This window comes from Lygodium microphyllum, chromosome 7 (assembly GCF_053477565.2).
Source record: "Lygodium microphyllum isolate KBCC chromosome 7, Lygodium_microphyllum_v1.1.10, whole genome shotgun sequence".
NCBI classification, from domain to species: Eukaryota; Viridiplantae; Streptophyta; class Polypodiopsida; order Schizaeales; family Lygodiaceae; genus Lygodium; species Lygodium microphyllum.
The window spans coordinates 122540082-122563336 of record NC_141141.1 but is presented as its reverse complement, the minus strand read 5'-3'; the positions used below and the strand labels follow the sequence as shown (position 1 = coordinate 122563336).

Here is a 23255-nt window from a genome sequence, read left to right as displayed (position 1 = left end):
ATGGAGAAGACACTGAAAAGAGTGCTCATTTCAGTTCACACATGTTTGTGTCGCAACGTGATGTGCTTCTTATAGTTTGCAGGAGATCAGACTCCAACCAAAAGAAGGCATGCTTGCCTGCACAATATTGGTGATGTGGTATACAGAGCGAATATATACATATACCCCTTCATTGCACCAGCTGTAGAGCAAGGCATTCAAAACATCCAGGACTAAATAAAATGCATACCAATAAATTGAATATATATGAAAGCTATCATACACCAGCAGACATTTATGCTGCTAAAATTTACAATGCAGGCAACTCTAATTTTTCAGCTATCAAGTCACCATTTGAGAGTAGCTGATTCAAAGTCTTTCTCACGCTTCTCTTTATCTTTTTGAAACCAATCACAGATTGTGCCTGCATTTAACTTCTCTATCGGTATCCCTTCTTGTTCTGAAATGACCCTCAACAGGTTAAGCGATGAGACCTGCAACAAAAGTTTGGACACTTTCTCACTATATAACTAAGACTTCAGATTTTTGCTGTAACATTTTTTGCATTTGATAAAAGATTGTTCAATCTGAAATGTGAAACGACAGAACTTCAGGAGGCGCACCGTTAGCCTGCAAAGAAATCGCTCATGCATGTCCAAGCTTGAAAGTTCAATAAGACCAGCTTCTTCTGATGTCAAAAATGTGGTAGGTGATGTTGATCCATCCTGAATGTTAGCCACAACAGAGCTTCTGATCTTCATACTATTCGGAAAATGCCTGTGGGCAAGTTTCATAGATCCTGCCTCCATAAGATAGCCACTATAAGGAGCACAATCCGGTCCTTGCATAAAACAGCATAATCAAAATTCTATAGATAGGACCCCATATTCAATCATACTTCTACATCAAAATACCAAAAGAACACTGTCAAGCTGTCTGCCCCTGATTGGCTTCTGAGGCACCTCCCAGCGTCTCCAGTCACAGCATGCTGTCTCTGCTTTTATTTCAAGTTCATAGAATGCAAAGGCTATCTGTGCATCTGAAGGTGAACCGCCTGTCCCAGAGTTACAGTCACAATCTAGTCAACACAGGACAGAGCATAGTGCAGCCAAGGCCATGCAGTAGGGCAACTGAATTTGGATTTGGCAGTTCTTAACCTCGAATGATGGAGGGTGCTTAATCTTGATTAAACATGGGTGGTGCTTGACCTCGTCTGACCAAAGATGGGAACAGGATTGCCTTAAATAAGAAATAAAGGGGAAAGGAAAGATATCTTATTGAGCTTTCCAAAGTCCAAGCAAGATTATAGACCTTCACACATTCTACAAAAAATTAAAGAGGTGGTTTACAGACAGGTATTGCCAGAAAATTGGAAGAATCACAATGCATCAAATACAGCTCATGAAGTTCAACTGTAGAAGTACAAGCATAAGTTGCAGTTGGTAGTCTTGTTGCAGCCCTGCCCACCATCCCAATCAGGCCTGCCTATGACCCCTATTTGCGAACTTCAATCTTGCCCTTTCTTGGGTCACTGGCCAAGGGGCACAAACCCAACTCCCCATCCAGGCTGTCACTTCTTTAATCTGTGGGGGCTACAGGCAGTCCCTCTCTCTCATCAACCTTGCTCATGATCTCTTCCTATTGGACTGCACTGGCCCTATAAGGTGGTCAACTTAGGTGTGCTATGATACCAAGCACTCCATCTATAGCACGATCCTCGGGCCCCTCATTCGCCCTTTCTATTCTGCTTTAGAATCTACATTCTTAAGGTCCATAGAAATAGGGGATGGCCAGTCTAGAGCCCCAAGACATTGGAACGACACTCCTAATGGATTCCGAGCCAATGACATCCTATTGAGCCCGGCATTCCTTGATCCGTCCCTAACAAGGGATGATACGAATATGTCCTAAAACACCACTTACATGTTGGGCACACCAAAGGGATTGTGAAACTCGCCTTCAAAAACAATCTAAAGAGCAATGATCATAAAATAACTTGCACACATGAAATAAATCAGCAAACAAACAAGAGATTCACTGAAAGCTAGAATGCTCTTGCACGGTAGATGACACATGATAGGCCTCAAAGAGTGGCACTCCTTTTAGTATTTCTTTATCATTATTCAAAGCTTACATGAATCACAAGTGACTTGCTGTCGCAAACTAGCACTCTATGCCATTGCAGCCAAGAAGAGAGAAATAGCTATCTCCAAACTTGTGCTTCTCAAATGAGAAAGAAAGAGACCCCGAGTAGCCAAGATCAACTTTCTAAATGAGCAACCAGCTGCTCCTTAGTCCAAACTCTTTTTTTCATAAGGGCTAATTGATAAATTGGTCATTAATCAAACTTAAGCTCAAAGCCTACTTAATAACTTCAGACCCCTAAGTGAGCTACTTGCTAGGCTAAACTTTCAAATGTAACTCAATTCTAAGATGTAAACTTTCAATTTATTTAAAGTTTCACATTGCAACTTATTCCTTCTGCTTGTCCTTGTACCACATAGCATGTACACTTATCCACCATATGCCATGGTGTATCCTAACTATGCAAAGCAAGTAAAAAAGGAGACTGATAAGTTTCTCAAAGTTCGATTTATTAAGCCAGTAAATGAAGTCTCATCACATGTAGTACACATCTACCACTGGAGACCTAGCAACCATGCAACATATTTCCTATGGAGAGACCCTTGAACTCTCTCTCTCTCTCTCTCTCTCTCTCTCTCTCTCTCTCTCTCTCATAAGAAGAGACCCTTGATACTAAGCTTTCATATAAAAACTCTCTTTTTTTCATAAGAAACAATTATATTAATCATTGTAAAAGTACAAGAGTACAAGAGTCTTTTATCTAATGGACACCTTTTACCTTCTAGCTGGAGAAGGGTTTTTCCCCATGTGAACACCCATCAGTGGATGTGGTACTTGGTACCTTAGAAATTGTACTTTCATTTATCCTCACATAGTGGATGTGACCTTCCAACACACTCTTTTCTCTTATTGTTCACTTGTTCATTGTGAGTGTGTGTGTATTGTTGAATCCTTACCTAACCATGGTATCAAAGCCATACCTCCTTTCACTCCCCACATTGCTCACGTGCCACCCTAGTTGTCATGGAGCCTTAAGCTCGACTGCTCTTCTTCTTCTCGGTCTACAATCGCCTTCAATTTGAGCTCGACTATCTGTCGCATTCCTCGTGTTGTGTGGCATCAATTCGCCTCAACAATACCAACTCAGGTCTGCACCAATAGCACCCGCCGATCCACGTACTTGCCTTGATTAGTGTTGACCTTCACTCTTGACAAGGCAGTGCAAATTGTTTATCAGTTCCCCTATGCTCCTACCACCACGCAGCTATCCCTTGATATTCTACTAGCAGTCAACAACTCTCGTCAACATCAAGCCTAGTCAAGCCACGCAAGACTGCTCCCATTAGGCTTGAGCATGCCGTGTCCTGCCCTGACACCGACACCTATACACACATCGACAAGCAACATCGATAGCCTACACCGCATCATGCTTGACATTTAATGTCCTGATAACCTTCACAAATCTGCCACTTGACACTCAACATTATTTTTCATTAAAATATTCAGCTCTCAAACCTTAATCAGTATCAAGTCACTTAAAATTGCTTCAATTCACACGTAGTGGCCCTGTCAAGCACAAATTTTGGGGATTTACCATCAGACCTCAATTTTCCTTGAATTTCTTCAAAAAGTTTGGGGTTTTTGCCTTAAATTTCCAAATCTCATCAAATTTTTAGGGATTTTGCATTCCATGCACAAAAATTGCTCGATTTTGTGCCAAAATTTGAAGTTTTTGCGTTTAGGTTTCAATTTCACCAAATTTCACCGATTAAATTTGGGATTTTTGTGAAATTTTTCCAAATCCATCGATATTGAGGCCAATTATACCCTCTACGTCGAAATTTGCGCACATTGGAGCCCTTTCGAGCTGAAAATTCTTCATCGACGCCATCAATTTTTGAAAATTTGTGAGTTTTTGGTATTTTCTTTGCTTTATTCATGTATTGCAACTGCATTTGTACTTTGGACAGCAGCTAGTTACAAAAAAACCAGAAATTTCAACAAGCAATGACCGGGCAAAATGATTTGCTTAACATATTTGGGGACTCAAACAAATTAGATGGCACTAATTATCCCATGTGGGCATACATGATGAAGCATGTACTTGTTGCCAAACAACTTAAGTTTATGTATTTGTTTTAGAAATTGAACCTACAAGCCTTGCTACACAGAATGCCACAGTTTCTTCTGGCTCATCCACAATCACCAGTGGATCTTCAACTTCAACTCCTCTTGCATCTCCCAAGCTCATGCTTTGATTGCACTTTCATGCAAGAGACAAGTTATCCCGCATTTCGGTTGTGCACAATGGCAAAGGATGCTTGGGATAAGCTTGCGTCAATGTATCAAGTGCACAATGAGGCTCATGTAGCCTATTTGCGTAAGCAGCTTGAGATAGAGGGTGATTCTATGGACGCCTATATTATACATATCAAGGACATTACTCAGCAACTTGCTAACATTGATGAAATCATTTCCAATGCATATCTTGTATATCTATGGTCTTGGCTAGTCTACCTGATACTTATCAAAGTTTTGCCACTACACTTTGTTTACTTGCAAAAGCAATCAAGACTGAATCACTCTAATATAAGTATCAATAATCAAGCATTTGTAACCAGCCATCATACAACCCTAAAACTCCAAATACAAAGGCAAAATACATTTTTCTATGGACTCCTCAAGCACGAAGGATGATGGTGCTAAGAAAAAGAGGTGCAACTATTGCAAGAAAGAGAGGCATGTAATTGAAAAATGCAAAAAGAGGATAGCAAGTAAAAAGACCAAACAATTGAGCATGAGTGTTGCTGAAAATTCGGTAAATGTAGAGAATGCAACCACACATTTGGTAAGCTTGGACATTGGTCAATCCTATGCCTTTGTTGTGCGTTGTTTGTATGATCCTTCTTCACATGAGTATGGTCTTTCATTTGCAGAAAATTGCAAAACTTCATATTTTGATAGTGTTGCTTCTAAGCACATAACGTCCTTTCATGATTTGTATCATATGCGAATGTACAAAAGGAGGGATAGTTGTATACGCAAACAATGTTTTGTATGCCATTCAAGACATTGGTCAAACTATTGCAATGGATAGGAAAACTATCATGCTTGAAAAGGTCTTGTATGTGCCAAGCATAAAGAAAAACTTACTTTCAGTTTCAGCCATTGCATGTGCTAGTTTTGTAGTCAAATTCCACATGGATCAATGTAGTGTCTATGCCTGTACTGATAGGAATGCCCTCATTGTCACTTGTACTTTGTACAATGGACTTTATCAAGTTGATTTATATGAGAGGAGAGCGTCAGAGGATGCATTACATGTTGATGCCACCATTGTGGATGACACTGAGTTTTGGCGTGCTCGGTTTGGTTATCTTAATTATGGCAGTTTGCTACGTCCCAGAAGCAAAAATATGGTGCTCGATCTCCCTCCATTGAAAGAACCTACTCTCAATATATGTGTAGGTTATGTACTTGGCAAAATGGCCTAGAATTTGTAGTACGTTTGGGCCGTCTGTGGTGGTGTTCATTGATGATATGACTTGTCATTGTTAGACATATGCTTTGAAGCACAAATTCGAAGGGTTTACATACTTTAAAACATTCTTGGCCTTAGCTGAAAATGGCAATGGATGCAAGCTAACTACACTCAAAACTGATCAAGGAGGGGATATATATCACAAGAGTTCAATTCATTGGCTAAAAGGGGCATTTTCCATCAGTATACTACACCTTGTACACCTCAACAAAACAATGTGGCTGAAAGAAAAAATCACACTTTGATGGAAATGGTAAGTTGTATGTTGTCACACAATAAGCTACCCCCAAAAGTTTTGGCTTGATGTTATCATGTGTGCAATGTATATGTTGAATCACAACCCAACTAAAGCATTGGCTGATTGTATGCCTTAGGAGACTTGGAATGATCGGAAACCAATGGTGTCACATATCCGTGTCTTTGGTTGTTTGACATATGTTATAGTGCCACAACCACAAGGACATAAATTGGACAACAAGGCTATCAAATGCATCTTTATTGGTTATAGTGTAGAAAGTAAAGGGTACTACTTATACCAACCCTCCACCAACAAGATTTTTGTAAGTAGAGATGTGGTATTCACTAATATGCTGGTCAGTCCTTCATGGACTACAAAAATCAGCCCAATGTGGGACCTATGGACATGTTTGACAATTTGTTGCCTTTATTTCAGCAAAGTAAACCTAATTTTGGTCAATTTCAGAAACCTATTGAGGGCTTATAGCAACAAAATCAGCAGCAAACACATGCTGAACAGCAGCCTGATTTTCAACCCATTGATCAAGGCATTGCTGATTATGAAGTGGCCAATGAGAAGGTTGCTATTGGCAAGCTAAAACAATCCCTAGATGGCTGTTAGATACATAACAGGACAGAATCCAGCCCATTCCTTTTCCCAGTAGAACTAGAGCAGCCACTCACTATGCACAAGGTAACTTGATTGCACAAGCACTTGTAGCTCGATTGTAGCTAGGCAATCAGAGTTAAACTCTATTGATAAAAATGGCACATGGAAGTTATGTGACTTGCTTGCTGGCAAGCATGCTATAGACACTAAGTGGGTTTACAAATTAAAATGCAAATCTAATGGTAGCATTGATCGTTACTAGGCACGTCTTGTTGCCAAAGGTATGCCCAACAACATTGGATTGACTATGATGAGGCATTTGCACCCAATTCACATAGGACCACCATTTGCAGTGTCATTGCTTTGGCTGCTCATTATGATTGGTATGTGAATCAGTTGGATGTGAAGACTCCTTTTCCAAATGGTGATTTTCATGAGGAGGTTTATGTCACTCAAACTCCTGGCTTTGTTCAAAAAGGATCAAAAAGAAAACTGTGTCATTTGCATAAGGCCCTCTATGGTTTAAAGCAGGCATCTAGAGCAAGGTATGAGAAGATACATGCATACTTGATTGCTCTTGGCTTTAGTAATTCACAGATTGAGAGCACACTTTATGTCCGCAAAGATGGGGATAGCTTCTTGATTCTCATTCTTTATGTGAATGATATTTTGTTGACTGGACCTCATGAGATACATATTTCAGCTTTAAAAGCTGAATTGCAACATGCTTTTGATGTGATAGTTGACCAAGGCCCAATCTCATTGGGACAAACTGAATGCCAGGATTCGTTCTTTTCTTTTTCTGTCTTGCACTACAGCTGTGATAGCTCACATCAAGCACTTGACGGTGGCTCGAGAGATATGGCTGGAGCTCGACCAGATGTATAACCGGATGACCCTCACGAAGAGGGTTTCTTTGGAGGTACAGATGTGGACCTTGTCCGTGAATAAGTCTTCTTCACTTCGGGAACACATCAACAAGCTTCAGCAACTTCAAATGCAAGTTCAAAATGCGGGGAAGCCTATTTTCTCCAAAGACATGACGATCACTTTATTGTCCCAATTGCCGCCATGATTCGGTACCTTTTATTCCGCTCTTATTACATCAAGGCGGGAGTCGACTCTTCGGTGGGAAGAGTTGGTTCCTATGGTCTTGGACCAAGAGGAACAGTTGAAGGGACAGAATGCTTCCAAATCGAAGGCATTGGTTGGTCAAGCCTCTCAGAAGAAGGAAAAGGATCAAAAGAAGAAGGAGGACAACAAATCCAAGAAGGACAAGGAGAAGGAATCGACTTGCCATATTTGTGGTAAGACCGGTCATTGGAAGAAGGATTGCCCCGACAAAGACAAGAAGGATACCAAGAAGAAGGACACGAAGGATCTGGAGCGGTGGCTACACCCTCATCAACTGCTTTTCTACACTTAACGGTCATTGAGGACGCTACACCGAAGACTTCTAATGCTGCAATGACAACTCCCCAAACTCGAGAATGAATCATCGACGGTGGTGCCTCACGGCACATGACTCCTCTTGTTGGTGTTGCCCATTTGCACCCTTAGCGTGGGCAGATTCTCATTGGCAACAGCTCTTCTGTATTTATTATTGCACGGGGTGAGATGCAGCTCATTCCAAATGGGTGTAGTGGTATCCACACTTTCGAGGTGTTGCATGTGCCAGGCTTGGGGTATCATTTGCTTTCGGTCCATAAGATTTATGCTCTTGGCCTCTTGGTGGAGTTTGACAGTGATACTGTTCGAGTCCTTGATCGTGAATCAAGGAAGGTTCTCTCTGCAGGATATGAGGAGAATGGCATCTACAAATTGAAGTCTTCTACAGCTCTTACCTCTCTTCTTCTTACCTTTCAAACAAAGTCCGCCGAGCTATGGCATGCTCGGTTTAGCCACCTCAACTATGAGTACCTTCGAAAGGCATCGCGAGGATCTTTTGTCCGAGGTTTGCCAAACATAGTGGTGAGCCATCAGCCATGTGTCTCCTGCATTCGTGGGAAATTGCATCGGGATGCGATTTGCAACAAAGCTTCGAGGCGGTCTACTTCACCTTTGGAGCTTGTATCTACGGATCTATGTGGCCCGTGTCAGAAGTGGAGCAGCGGTGGAAGCATAAACATGTGCTGAAATAAACTGCTGAAACACAAGACAAAAAGAGAAAAGAAAAGAACACGATACAGATGAGAACTCAGATGTATGCACGGGAAATGGAATCCATATATCTGAACACGAGACAGTCGCATACAACAGTGAGTCACTGGCTGCGTGGGCACTGGCACTGGCTCCTCTCTCCACAGAGTCTGCAGATGGTGAAGATGATGATGATGTGACTGAGGAGGAGCACTAAGTATAAATAGGCTGAAAAAGTGGGGAGCAATAATGCTGGTCGGACAGCATTTAATGCTGGCCGATTGGTGCATAAAATGCCCCAATGGCATAAAATGCCACACCAGAAAAATACCTAAAATACCTAATAAAAATGCCCAGCCCAGATCAAGCTCAGACTCACACATGAGCTGACAAATACTCTGCTAACACCCTCTCTCAGATCATGAGTGATCTGATACAATACAATAGTACAATGAAAAGTGATCAGAAACTATACAACATAGAACCACCAAGTAGAACCATGGATACCCAAGCAGTGGGTGATCAAGCCACCACCAAGGTGCCTCGGAGAGAACCCGATGTCGATGTCGATCGTACCAAACACTTGAAAATAGAGAAGATCATAGCATGTCTCTGTGTCCATCACCAATGTCTCGCAGTAGCATACAAGACCATCCTGTCAAACATGCCGCTGAACATATGTGACCATGGATTCTCCGCCTTTGGCCAGACCGCCAAAGTGTCCCCTCATGTGAGCTCCAGACGAAAGCCTCCCGCTCTCTGTCAGATAACCAGCTCAGCATGAACCTGGATGTCAATCCCAGCTCCAGGATTTGATTCCGCCAGACTGAAGTCGATGCGTCAGGAACGTCCCTCTTTGGAACCTGTGCACCTGTATAAAAGTATAGATGAGGCGCGGCTGCCCCATCTAAACACCCGCTCACACTCCCTCTCTGGCACAGGAGAGTCGTGAGGGATGACCTCATCACCAACACTAGAAAGCAGCCGAGAAAGAGGCCACCAAGCCCTTCCCGCGATCCAAAGAAGAGGATCCCTTCCGCGCCTTGGACTTCACCTTGGTCGGAGGATCGGAATCGGAGTCTGATAAAGGAGAGGACTCATCGGTAGAGTCAGCATCCCGCTTCGTCTCCTCCTCCTTCCTGGAAGCCGCTAACTTCTTGCAGTCCTTCCGCAAATGTCCCTTCTTGCCACAGTGGTAACACTGGGCCTTCGACTTCTTCTTCCCGTCACCCCTCTCTGAAGCTACATAAGCCTCACCTCCAGAATGTGCCGGAAGCTGCCCCTGTAATCTCAAGGATGCCTCATGCTTATCATCAGTGGAAGTGCACGGAGTCATATGGAGAGGATAAGAAGAGAAGTAGAGAAGAGATGGAATTGAGAGAGGAAACACAGCCAAAACACAAGCACAGACTACAGAAAATGAGAGTTCACATGCAATAGAACCCAAAATCTGATCAATAGAAGACAAAAGCTGCTGCAGAAAGTCAAAAAATCAGTCAAAAACTACCAAAAACAGAGAAAACGGCCTGAAGTAACAGTCACCCAGCCACGAGAGATGCTGAATCAGCAAAACGCAGACTGTAAACTGGAGAAAAACAGGTAGAAAACTGTCGCCAGCAGCTGCAGATGAAAAACGCAGGCAGCAGAGGGTGCGTAGGCAGCAGAGGGTGCAGAGGCAGCAGGCGATGGCAAAACTGCAAAAAACGCAGGCTGAAAACAGCCCCAAAATAGGTCGCCTGGCTGCGACAGCAGTCGTCTGATCAGCAGGGGTATAAAACAGTCCTGAAATCAGCAAGAAAACACAGCAGAAACACAAATCCTGAAAACTGATACCATGTCAGAAGTGGAGCAGCGGTGGAAGCATAAACATGTGCTGAAATAAACTGCTGAAACACAAGACAAAAAGAGAAAAGAAAAGAACACGATACAGATGAGAACTCAGATGTATGCACGGGAAATGGAATCCATATATCTGAACACGAGACAGTCGCATACAACAGTGAGTCACTGGCTGCGTGGGCACTGGCACTGGCTCCTCTCTCCACAGAGTCTGCAGATGGTGAAGATGATGATGATGTGACTGAGGAGGAGCACTGAGTATAAATAGGCTGAAAAAGTGGGGAGCAATAATGCTGGTCGGACAGCATTTAATGCTGGCCGATTGGTGCATAAAATGCCCCAATGGCATAAAATGCCACACAAGAAAAATACCTAAAATACCTAATAAAAATGCCCAGCCCAGATCAAGCTCAGACTCACACATGAGCTGACAAATACTCTGCTAACAGCCCGATGAGGACCGAGTCCCTGAAGGGGAGCTTGTACATCATGTTGATCGTAGATGTGACTACAGCAGGATGACATGGGCCTATTTCTTGGCATTGAAGTCAGAGGCTTTCTCTCACTTCAAGGATTGGCTTCTCTTTGAGGAGAACCGACCTGGCCGGCGCCTTAAGACCTTGCGCTAAGACAAGGATGGTGAATTTATGTCTAATGAGTTTGCTCGTTTTTATGCAAATAGGGGCATTCAGCAGGAGTTTGCTAACACCAACACTCCCCAAGAGAATGACATCTTGGAGCGGAAGAACAAAAGTGTGATCGAGATGGTGCGCACCATGATGAAGCACCGACAAACATCTCAGTTTATGTGGGCCGAGGCAGTGGCTACTGCAGTTCACATCCTCAATCGATCACCCACTTCGGCCATTGACAGGATGACCCCTTTTGAGGCTTACTTTGGGACTAAACCTGATGTCTCTTATTTCTAGATCTTTGGGTGTGACGCCTATGTGCACATCCCGAAGACGCAACGTAACAAGTAATTTTTTGTTGGCTACAGCTCCCAGTCCCAAGGCTATCGTCTGTTTGATCCTGTCAAGCGGGATGTCTACACGAGCTAAGATGTGCGGTTCGTGGAAGTTCCAGCCACAGAGGGGGGTGAGAAGCACCCAGTCCTTGGAGATCCATGGGAGAGTTGGGCTCGCGAGACAGTTTCTTTGGAGCCAGTGCCTCTTGATGGAGACTCTTCTTCTGATTCAGAGTCTTCTCTTCCACCGGCCACCCCAGTGGAGCTTCCACCAGTGGACGTACCCAAGTCTTCAGCAAATGGAGAGCAACGGGAAGAGGTCCGACCTCCTCCTCGTTGGGCTATGACACACTCCGAGATTTAGGGATAGAGGGGTTCCCTGAGGAGTAGAAACCATAGGATGGTGGACCGCATGTTGAGCTAAAACATGCATTACTTATTGATTAGCCTCTTAAACAGCCCCAAAACACACTAAAAAATACTCTTTTAGAGTGAAACCCTAAGACAGGAAGCGGTTCGAGAGAGTTCAGTGGAAACCCTAAAACGGGAGCACTTTGAGAGAGTTTAGTGAAAACCCTAATTTTTGGGCATCCTTCCACATCTATAAATAGACAGGTTGCCCCCATTCAAATTCATTCCATCTGTGCAGGTTTCTCACTCCACATGCAGATTTCAGCCATCAGCCTCCTCCCACATGGTTGTCTAGACCTCCAGACTACTACCACTCTATCCGTGTTTACTCCTGCTACTGGCGCCTTCATCCATGCTGACGTCAATTGCTGGCGACACCATCATTTGCTGCGATCTCATCATCCAGTCATCGCCAACCACATCAGACACTATTTCAGCCTACTGTTTACAGCACACTGTGTGCAATTTCCAGCCTCCGATCGGTGGTACACTGCTACATTTACCAGTTTCCAGCCTCCAAACCGCTGCGTTTTGGTGACCAGTCTGCTGCCATTCACTATTCAGCACTCCTACACTCCAACTGGTGCTCACAAACTTGGGATCCATCTCCAATGGACGTCACACTCCGATATTGCTCTGCCCTTAAGCACATTGTACACTCTTACATTCATTTACAGCATTCATTCACTTCAAAGTTTTGTTCTCTCTCTCCCTTCTTCTGTTTGTGTTTGAGTTTCTGTGTTTGAGTTTTTGAGTTTTGCATTTAGGGTTTGAGTTTTGAGTTTTTACATTTAGAGTTTGAGTTTTGCCCTCTGTGTCTGTGTCTGTCTCTTTGTGTTTCTGTCGTGATCGTACACTCTGTGTGTCCTCAATGCAAACCCTAGCAGTTTTCTTCACACCGCAGAGGTCACGGAGGCACTAGGCACATTCTATGGAGCTTGTTTTCTCTAATTATTGTTTGATGACCCGTGTTATGAAGGATCGAGAGCCCATTTCTGTGAAGGAAGCTTTGCAATCCGACCATTGGCAGAAGGCTATGGAAGCTGAGTTGGAGGCTATTGAGAGGAATGGCACTTGGTTTTTTGTGCCTCGTCCCTCCCACAAGAAGGTGACTGGCATCAAGTGAGTCTTCAAGACCCAAGTACCTTAGCGATGGTTCTTTGGACAAACACAAGTCTCGCCTTGTTGCTAAAGGTTTTACTCAGCACCCAGGCATTGCCTTCCATGATACTTTTTCCCCCACTACTCGTATGGCGCATATTTGAGCTATTCTTGCCTTGGCTGGCCATAGAAGATGGCCTGTCTATCAATTGGATGTGAAGTCGGCCTTTCTCAATGGTGACTTGCAAGAGGAGATCTATGTCGAGCAGCCTCTTGGCTTTGGATCCTCGGATGGGAAATTTTACAGGTTGAAGAAGACCTTGTATGGCCTAAAGCAAGCTCCGCATGCATGGAACGAGAAGATTAACTCATTTCTTCAATCGAAGTTGGAATATCGGCGCTCCAAGACCAATCCGCAGCTTTATGGGCACACTTCCGAGGTTAGTCGTGTATTGTTTGTGTTGTATGTTGATGATTTGATTCTGACAGGGGATCTTGCACAGAAGGTCCAAAAGACCAAGACAGCTTTCCATCAGACGTTCGAGATGACAGATTTGGGGCTTCTTCATTTCTTCTTGGGTCACGAGATTTATCAGTCTCAGAGGGGGATCTTCATCTCTCAACAGAGATACATTCAGGAGCACTTGGTGACTTTTGAGATGGAGACTTGTCGGACCATTTCTACTCCTATGGATCCAAACTGAAAAGCCACTTCACACTCAGATTCTCCATTGACGGATGCTTCCCGTTACCGCCAATTGATTGGATCATTGATTTGGCTACTCAACACTCGTGTTGATCTTTGTTTTGTTGTGGGTCTTTTGGCGGGGTTCATGAGTGAACCCAAACAATTGCATTGGCAGGCTGCCCTGAGGATTCTTCGATATTTGAGGGGAACCTCTAACTTAGGAATTTCTTATCCAGCAGGTATAGATGCTTTAGATCTTGTTCTTGCAGGTTGGAGCGACTCATATTGGGCTAGCGATGTGGACCACCGGCGATCTACTACAGGCTACTGCTTTACCTTGGGTGCAGGTGTTATCTCTTGGAGTAGCAAGAAGCAGCCCACGGTAGCCCTTTCTTCTACTGTGGCGGAGTATCGAGCTACGTCTTCTACAACATGTGAAGTTGTGTGGCTTCGGCAATTGTTGGAGGAGCTTGGCTGCCCCCAACCTCGTCCTACTCTTCTGCGGTGCGACAATGAGAATTGCATTGCCTTCGTACAAAATCTTGTATTCCATGCCTAGACGAAGCACATTGAGATCCAATGTCACTTCATTCGGGAGAAGCTTCTAGATGGGACCATTGATGTGGAGTACTACAAGATGGAGGATAATCTTGCAGATTTGTTCACGGAGGCACTTCCCCAGGCTCTTCGGCAACATTCCAGATCCCTCCGTCTTCTGTCCTGTTCAGGATCTGAGAGGGGGTGTTAGAGAGTCATTCCTTGGCCACGTCAGCAATCTGCGCAGGTGCCATGTGGCAGGCTGCAGTCGAGCAGTTTTTTATCATTATTTTATGCAGTCGGCCGCATTTACTGCAGCCAACTTGTGTTAGAGATCATAGCCAGGCTGGGCAGGAGTGCAGTGTGCAGTCGGACAGGCAGTCGGACTGCACAGTCAGACTGCCACGTGGCAGTCCGACCAGTGCAGTCAGTCGGCTGCATTTAATGCAGCCGACAGGATATTTTTCTGCGCCCTGTTTTTTGGCAGATTCTGGCTATAAATAGCCGACATCCCCAGCAGTCTCCTACACTTCTCTACTCGCAGATTACAGACCGGTGACATGCGCAGATTCCGTCTCTGTTCGCAGATTTCAGACAGGAGACAGTGCAGACTGCAGCGGACTTCGAGGTGAACAGCAGGTTGCATCGTCGAGGTGGAGACATGCAGTCCAGCGCACTGCGCCCGTGTATATATCTGCATATCTTTGTATTCAGCACACTTTATATAGCAGATCTTCATCTTCCACTGTCTCTTTCTCTCTCTTCTCTCTCTGTGTTCTCTCTCTCTCAATCCTACGCTTCCGCACCGCTGCACTCTGACATGGTATCAGAGCAGTGTTAAAGGGCTGACTGAGCGCAAAATCAACCTAAAGAGGAGTTTCTATCGCGACACAAATTTGCGTTTTTTGCGTTTGAGGGCAGACAGGAGGGCTGCGCCTTGGAACAAGGCTGAAGCGAGTGTGGGCGCGTAGGAAAGGAGTCCAGGTGGTGGATTTGCTGCTGTTTACTGCTATTTGACGCGGAGGAAGTTTGAGTTTTCAGCCTACAAGTGCAGGTTTTGCTTTTTCATCGCCTCCGGCGGGTGAAGAAGTTTCAGGACGCGGAAGAGCCTTAGCAGGCTGAGTTTTCACAGTCAGAGGGGGCTGCTTTTGTGTTTGTGAAGGCATTACAGGTGAAGATGTCTACAGAGATTGACTTGGAGTTCTAGTCGATTATGGACCGGAATGTGCCTGTTTTACCGGCTCTTCCTGCAGATCAGAAGCTCGACGGCGACAACTACCGCATTTGGCGCGTTATGATGTTGGCCATCCTTGAGTCCTATGATTTGGCGGAGTTGGTACAAGAGGAGATCGACCGGCCCTCGGTAAGAGATGAGTCCAAACTCTCTTCTGATGCTCGTGCGGAGTTGGCCAAGGCTCAGTCTCATTGGGACAAACTGAATGCCAGGATTCGTTCCTTTTTTTTTTCTATCATGTACTACAGTCGTGATCGCTCACATCGAGCACTTGACGGTGGCTCGGGAGATATGGCTGGAGCTTGATCAAATGTACAATCGGATGACCCTTATGAAGTGGGTTTCTTTGGAGATACAGATGCGGACCTTGTCCGTAAACAAGTCTTCTTCGCTGCGGGAGCACATTAACAAGCTAAGGCAGCTTCAGATGCAGGTTCAGAATGCGGGGAAGCCGATTTCCTCCGAAGACATGGCGATCACACTATTGTCCCAGTTGCCGCCACGATTCGGTACATTTTACTCTGCCCTTATTGCTTCGGGGCGAGAGTCTACTCTTCAGTGGGAAGAGTTGGTTCCTATGGTCTTGGACCAAGAGGAACAGTTAAAGGGACAGAATGCTTCCAAGTCGGAGGCGCTGACAGGTCAAGCCTCTCAGAAGAAGGGGAAGGACCAAAAGAAAAAGAAGGGGGATAACAAGTCCAAGAAGGACAAGGAGAAGGACAAGGACAAAGAATCCACATGTCATATTTGTGGAAAGACTGGCCATTGGAAGAAGGATTGCCCTGACAAATACAAGAAGGACACCAAGGATTCTGGAGCGGTGGCTGCACCCTCATCAGCTGCATTTCTTCATCTAGCTATCATTGAGGACGCTTCACCGAATGCTTCTGATGCTGCGATGACAGCTCCCCAGGCTCGAGAGTGGATCGTTGATAGTGGTGCCTCCCGGCACATGACTCCTTCATCAAATGGTATTGCCCAGTTGCGACCCTCGCGTGGGCAGATTCTCATTGGAGATAGCTCTTCAGTATCTATTGCAGGTCGGGGTAAGATGCAGCTTATTCCAGATGGACGAGGTGGTACCCATACCTCAGAGGTTTTGTATGTATCAAGCTTAGGGTACCATCTCCTGTCAGTTCATAAGATTTGCTCCCTTGGCCTTTTGGTGGAATTTGACAGTACTACGGTGCGAGTCCTTGATCGTGGATCGAGGAAGGTTCTATCCTCCGGATATGAGGAGAACGGCATTTATAAGTTGAAGTCTTCCACCGCCCTCTCTACTCTTCTTCTTACCTCTCAGTCACAGTCAGAGTTATGGCATGCTCGGTTTGGTCACCTAAACTATGATTATCTTCGGAGGACGTCACGTGGACAACTTGTTCGAGGGTTGCCAGATATAGTGGTGAGCCAGCAGCCATGTGTCTCCTGCATTCGGAGGAAGCAGCATAGGGATGCCATTCCCCACACAGCTTCGCGGCGGTCTACTTCACCGATGGAGCTTGTATCTACGGATCTTTGTGGCCCTATGAGAAATGAGTCCTTACGAGGGAGCTCGTACTTCATGCTGATCGTGGATGACTACAGCAGGATGACATGGGCCTACTTTTTGGCATTAAAGTCAGAAGCTTTCTCACACTTCAAGGATTGGCTTCTCTTTGAGGAGAACCGATCGGGCCGGAAGTTGAAGACCTTGCGATCCGACAAGGGCGGTGAATTTGTTTCTAATGAGTTTGCTCGGTTTTGTGCAGATAAAGGAATTCACCAGGAGTTTGCTAATACCAACACTCCTCAAGAAAATGGCATTCTTCAACGGAAGAACCGCAGTGTGATCGAGATGGCGTGCACCATGATGGAGCACCGACAGACCCCTCAGGTTCTGTGGGCCAAGGCTGTGGCTACTGCAGTCCACATCCTTAATCGATCCCCTACTTCGGCCGTGGAAGGGATGACCCCGTTTGAGGCTTATTTTGGGATGAAGCCACATGTTTCTTACTTTAGGGTATTTGGGTGTGATGACTATGTTCACATTCCCAAGGCTCACCATGATAAATTTAAAGCAACTTCCCGAAGACAGGTATTTGTTGGCTACAACTCCCAATCCCAAGGCTATCGATTGTATGATCCCGTCAAGCAGGATGTGTACACTAGCCGCGATGTGCGGTTTGTGGATGTTCCGGCTATCTCAATGGGTGAGGAGCATCCCGTTCTTGGAGATCCAGGGGAGAGTTGGGCTCCTTCTACAGTTCCACTCGAGCCCGTGCCTTTTGATTATGATTCTGTTTCTGACACAGAGTCTACTGTTCCACCGGTCATCCTTGAGGAGTTACCACCGGTGGATATTCCAGAGTCTTCTACTGATGGAGAGAGACGAGGGGAGGTTCGGCCTCCTCCTCGCTGGGCCTATGACACACTCCGTGATTCAAGGATCGAGGGGGTTCCTGAGGAGTGGGGACCGCAGGATGGTCTGCGGCAGTCACGGCGGTACCAGGCACATTCTACGGAGCTTGTTTGCTCTTACTATTGTTTGATGACCCGTGTTATGCAGGATCGAGAGCCCACCTCCGTGAAGGAGGCTTTACAATCCGCACCATGGAAGAAAGCTATGGAAGCTGAGTTGGAGGCTATTGAGAGGAATGGCACTTGGTCACTCGTGCCCCGCCCCCCGAATAAGAAGGTGATTGGCGTCAAGTGGGTTTTCAAGACCAAATACCTTAGCGATGGTTCTTTGGATAAGCACAAGGCTCGCCTTGTTGCTAAAGGTTTTGCACAGCGCCCAGGGATTGATTGTCATGATACTTTTGCCCCCACAGCTCGTATGGCGACCATTAGAGCTATTCTTGCCTTGGCTGGCCATAGGAGATGGCCTGTTTACCAGTTGGATGTGAAGTCGGCCTTCCTCAATGGTGATTTGAAGGAGGAGATCTCCTAATGTTTACTTATATTTGCAAAGTTTTGTTAGCTAACTTCCCTGATGCCTGCTATTTGTGTCACCCATTAGGTCATTTTTCTAGAGCCTCTTCCTGGCAAAAGCAATACAAGGATGCCTCAAGGACCTAACTAATCAACTAACAAGAAAGATTGTAAAGCTAACAAAAGAGCTATCCCCACTAAAACTAAGGGGAATAAGGTGCATTTCTCTCATTTCTCCCTCCCTCTCTCATTTCTCTCTATCCCTCCCTTTCCCCCTCTCTATTTCTCTCTTCTATCTCCTTGTCTTTCTCTCAAACTTTCCCTTTCCCTCTATTTATCTCTCACAATCTCCACATCTCTCTCTCGTCTTTCCTATCTCCTTCCCCTCACTCCCTCTATTCCTTCCCCTCTTTCTACCTCCCTCTATTCCTCTCTCTTCTTGACCGTCTATTTATCTCTCACTATTTTTGTCTCTCCATCCCCATTTCTCTCTCTATCTCTCAGCCCTTTCCTCCCTCCTCCCTCTATTTATTTTTCTCTCTCCCTTCATAGCCTCTCTCTTTATCCCTACCTTTCTCTCTTTATTTGTATCTCTCTCTCTCTCTCACATCTATATATCTCTCTCTTCCTCTCTCCCCTCTATCTCTCTATTTTTCTCTCTCCTTCCCTCTCTTCATCTCTCTCTATTTTTCTCTCTCCATCCTCTATTTCAGGCTTCTGCCCTGCCCCGGCTCTGAGAGGGGGTGTTAGAGATCATAGCCAGGCTGGGCAGGAGTGCAGTGTGCAGTCGGACAGGCAGTCGGACTGCCACGTGGCAGTCCGACCAATGCAGTCAGTCAGCTGCATTTAATGCAGCCGACAAGATATTTTTCTATGCCCTGTTTTTTGGCAGATTCTGGCTATAAATAGCCGACATTCCCAGCAGTCTCCTACACTTCTCTGCTCGCAGATTACAGACCGGTGACACGCGCAGATTCCGCCTCTATTCGCAGATTTCAGACAGGAGACAGTGCAGACTGCAGCAGACTTCGAGGTGAACAGCAGGTTGCATCGTCGAGGTGGAGACACGCAGTCCAGCGCACTGCGCCCGTGTATATATCTGCATATCTTTGTATTCAGCACACTTTATACAGCAGATCTTCATCTTCCACTATCTCTTTCTCTCTCTGCGTACTCTCTCTCAGTCCTACGCTTCCGCACCGCTGCACTCTGACAATCTGGTGTTGGGCACTATTCTTTTCGGCTATTTATAGTCAATTGGTGGCACACTCTCACCTATTCTGATCTAACTTCTGACACAGACAGACTGCAGAGACGGACAACACCCAGGCTGATGGAGATCGAGGTCCCCAAGGCGGAGACACGTGCAGATATTTTCTCTGCACCCATGTATATTTCTACACTCCTATACAGCATACTACACTGCAGATTTTCTGCATTTCACTGTCTCCTTCTCTCTCTCTCTCTTCTCTCTATGTTCACTCTCTCTCAATCTTTGTCCTACGCTTCTGCATCGCTGCACTCTGACAATAAGCAGCAGCACTCGTCAAAAGGAGAGAAGTAGATAACTATGTTGTCTACACTGATGAAGGGCAGCAGTACCTCTGTAGGAATTCGGAAAGGCAGCAACTTGTGGGCAGCAATGAGTGAGAAGCAGTACTCAGGACAACAAGACATTGGTGAAGAACGATGTCGAGGAACTGAGGAGAAGGCTGGAGTCACCAAAATGCAGTAGCCCACGATTGACAAAGGCTGCCCAGGCAAAGTAAGCAGCAGCTGGAGCACAAGCAGCTGGGCTCCAGGCTGAACCACGAAAAGAAGCAGCTGGAGAGGTAGGCGACTAGCTGGATCAGGCCCCAGTGTGGAGCTGCTGATTAGCAAAATGCAGGCAGGTGTATGCCAAATGCAAACTGGAAAAGTAGGCAGCAGTCCCCAATGTGCAGGCAGATGCATCCAGCTGAGTGGGTGGCAGCAGGAGAAGGATTGCAACAACTCTAGAGGGCTGGGCAGCAGATGGAGAACAAGACGGTGGACAGAGAGTCAGCACAGAGGGTGGAATGGATCAAAGAGAGAAGATGGATGCCCACAACATGTCCTTAATCAGGGGATTTTAGGGCATTTGTCCTACCGAATAAATAACAGTAATATTCATTAAATAAATAAATCTCTTTGGGGCAACTGTTGCAGAGAGTAAAAGGCATGATATTTCCATGTTAATGCAAACCTTCATTATTAATGGCTCATATTGTAATAGTTACAAACTGGTCCTAATGGTTTCACTAGCTTAATACTGGCTAAAGTCTCTCTGAAGTGTTGGTCTTCAATCAGTCAAGTCAGATTAATCCTCATTCTGAATTAGATGTACAGCTGCAGAAAAGGAAATGAAACAGAGGTTTCGTGTAGGCAGTGAATCACTTTGTAGATACAAATGAGATTGTTGTGATACAGAAGAGGTAGTTTTAAAAAATTTGATGGCATGCGGATGCAGTTCATGCATGCCACAAGGCTTCTCGGATACTGTTGGAAAGCAACCGCACAAAACAGGAACCCTATTTTATAGTGTTCTGACTCGCAGCCTAGCCAACTAAGATCTACAGATCCGAAGTGGTCTGACTACTGCTGCTCTTGGTGATCATCATCCATCACCAGTCCTTCTGCTGCTGTTTTATCTCATGTTATAAGGTTTTCCCCAAGTGTTCTCCTTGGATAATTTTCATGTATAGCAGGTCTGAGACAAAGCATAAAACCTCAATAGGTGCTATTGATGGAGAACTATCACACCTCCAGACTCAAAGGCAGGGAAATTCATCACCTTCATAAAATTAAACCATATGCAACAACGTTTAGACTCTAGTCCACATGCAAACTAGACGTGCGTATATATTCTACGAGTGAATAGCATATCTCTATTGAGCAGGATGCGCGATCAGTATTACAGACATCTGACAGTAAGATTTCCGGCAAGGATAAACTTCAGAAGCATACACACTGAAAACTGCCAGCATGTAATTGGCTGGGACTTAGACAGAACCTTACCGAGCTGGAGAGAAGCAAGGCGAAGATATGGCGACCGAGGATCCAAAACATTAAGCGCTGTAGAAGAGCATGCTACGCCCGCCGCTACCATCCTCATCTCCCTCGGTGCAAGCGATCAAGCGAGGTGGTTAAGTGGTCATGAATTACAAGCCTCAATCCATCGCACTTTTGCTTTTCTAGGAAGCCTCTTTAGAACACCCTTGGTCTCTGGTCCTGCCAAACAAGGGCATGAGATATGTGTAGCATGACTGCAAATTAGCCAAAGTTATTAAGTTATAGCAAAGCTCATGAAGCTTCACTCGCTCATTTCGCACTTTTCCGAGCAAATGGAGACAATCATACCATGGCACGGCTGCTTTGCTCGAGAAATAGCACATTTGCTTCCCTTTACTCGTTTTAAAAAAAAGGACAAATTGTGCATACAATGCACCATAAACCTCACATGATTGCTTCTCTTGTTCACATAAAAATATGAATGGCCCAATTTATCCACTTATATATATAATTACAATATCACAACTTGGGTACGTTAAATCAATCTCTACTTGTATGTTTTTTCTTCTAAACATATCACACTCGTCTATCTCTGTGAGCCAAAATTATAGCCCAAATCCTAGATTTTGATCCAATCTAAATGGCAATTGTACAATGATCTCAATTTATAATAAATCTATATTCTCTTATAATTGAAAATTTTCACAAACCTGAAGCCAAACCTACATGTCATCCATACAACGCTCCCCAAACCTCCTCTTATTCTTTATAAGATGAAAAATTAAAGAAAAAGAATCCCAAATGTATCAATATACATATAGGTCATCAAATTCTCCTCTTCTATCTTTCTCTTGATGGGCCCTTATTAAAGTGAGATTATCTACGCTATCTTATAATTGACATGTTTCACAAACCTAAAACCAACCCTACGTGTCATCCATATAATGCTCCTCAAGCCTCTTCTTTTTCTTTATAAGAAGAAAAAATTTAAAAAATATTACGAAGGTATGAATATACAAATATGTCATTAAATCCTCTTCCTCTATCTTTCTCTTAATGGACCATATTAAAGTGAGATTACACATGCATACACACACATGACCCCCACCTAAATGAGGTACCCATTTGTTCTCAAATGACCAAGTTTGTTCTTTTTCTTTTTTATTTCTCTCAACACTTATCCTCATGAGAGATGCATTGATAGGTCTTCAATCTTACCTAGGCTTTGAGTCTTTACTTTTCTTCACATCATCACATAACAACTCCTAGAGAGAGAGAGAGAGGAGGGGAGAGCAAATTTCTTAGCCACCATGAAAGAGACCGGAGAGGGTAGCATTTTAATGGATGACTTGGGAATTTTCTCTCCCCCCAACATTAATCTTTGCTACTACTCCAATCCTCCCAAGCAGATCCCCAAAAGTAGGCCCTCATCTCTCTAGCTTCCCCTTATGAAATATGCAAATGAAGAAGAGCTATAGAAATTAGTTTTGACAACCTTACAATAGCCCTTGCACCTAAGGCCAATAGAAGCAAGTCGGACAATGTTCCATCTTCTTCATCTTCCATAAATGCAACTATCATCATTGCATGCATATTTAGTTTCTTCTTGTAGCCATAGCCTCATGAGTGTGATGAGGGTGTCATCCACATGTCTATGTTCGCCCATGTGATGACCATTGTATCATATTGTGCTAGCATGGATGCATCCTCCAGTAACCCTCTCTCCACCTCGTCATCTTTTCGATGCTCATGCCTTGGATACCTCCCCATAAGGCTCGCTAACGCACCAAGATCGTCAGTGCAATCTCAATAATGCAGTTAGATTATCATATTGGAAGAGTGGAAGAGGGTTACAAGCTACTTCTTTGTGAGGATTTGGATAACTTGGTGCATGGAGGGGCAAGCATCTCCAATGGATTGGTAGCATAGGAGGGTGATGTAGACATC

The 23255-nt window shown here is 44.7% G+C and overlaps 1 protein-coding gene across 2 annotated transcripts; it reads right to left on the bottom strand.

Moving 5' to 3' along the window:
- Positions 1-213: 213 nt before the first annotated feature.
- On the bottom strand, positions 214-21624 carry LOC148033900 (receptor-interacting protein). 2 transcript variants are annotated; one of them, XM_087681892.1, is made up of 3 exons: positions 21315-21624; positions 603-820; positions 214-473 (listed from the first exon to the last, which is right to left on the bottom strand). In XM_087681892.1, exons 1-3 carry the CDS (start codon positions 21409-21411, stop codon positions 327-329), a joined length of 462 nt encoding a protein of 153 aa, XP_087538018.1. In that variant the 5' UTR covers positions 21412-21624; the 3' UTR covers positions 214-326. The 2 variants fall into 2 exon arrangements, with proteins under 2 accessions (XP_087538018.1, XP_087538019.1); XM_087681893.1 differs by having other exon boundaries at positions 603-778; positions 21315-21608.
- Positions 21625-23255: the final 1631 nt, after the last annotated feature.

What these genes read in the sequence shown, in the direction of transcription:
- LOC148033900 (XM_087681892.1), bottom strand. Translation starts at nt 21,411, where the DNA reads ATGAGGATGGTAGCGGCGGGCGTAGCATGCTCTTCTACAGCGCTTAAT. An exon ending in CCTTGCTTCTCTCCAGCTCG is followed by an intron (nt 821 to 21,314) that starts GTAAGGTTCTGT and finishes GTTTTATGCAAG; the next exon opens with GACCGGATTGTGCTCCTTAT. An exon ending in GATTTCTTTGCAGGCTAACG is followed by an intron (nt 474 to 602) that starts GTGCGCCTCCTG and finishes CTTTTGTTGCAG; the next exon opens with GTCTCATCGCTTAACCTGTT.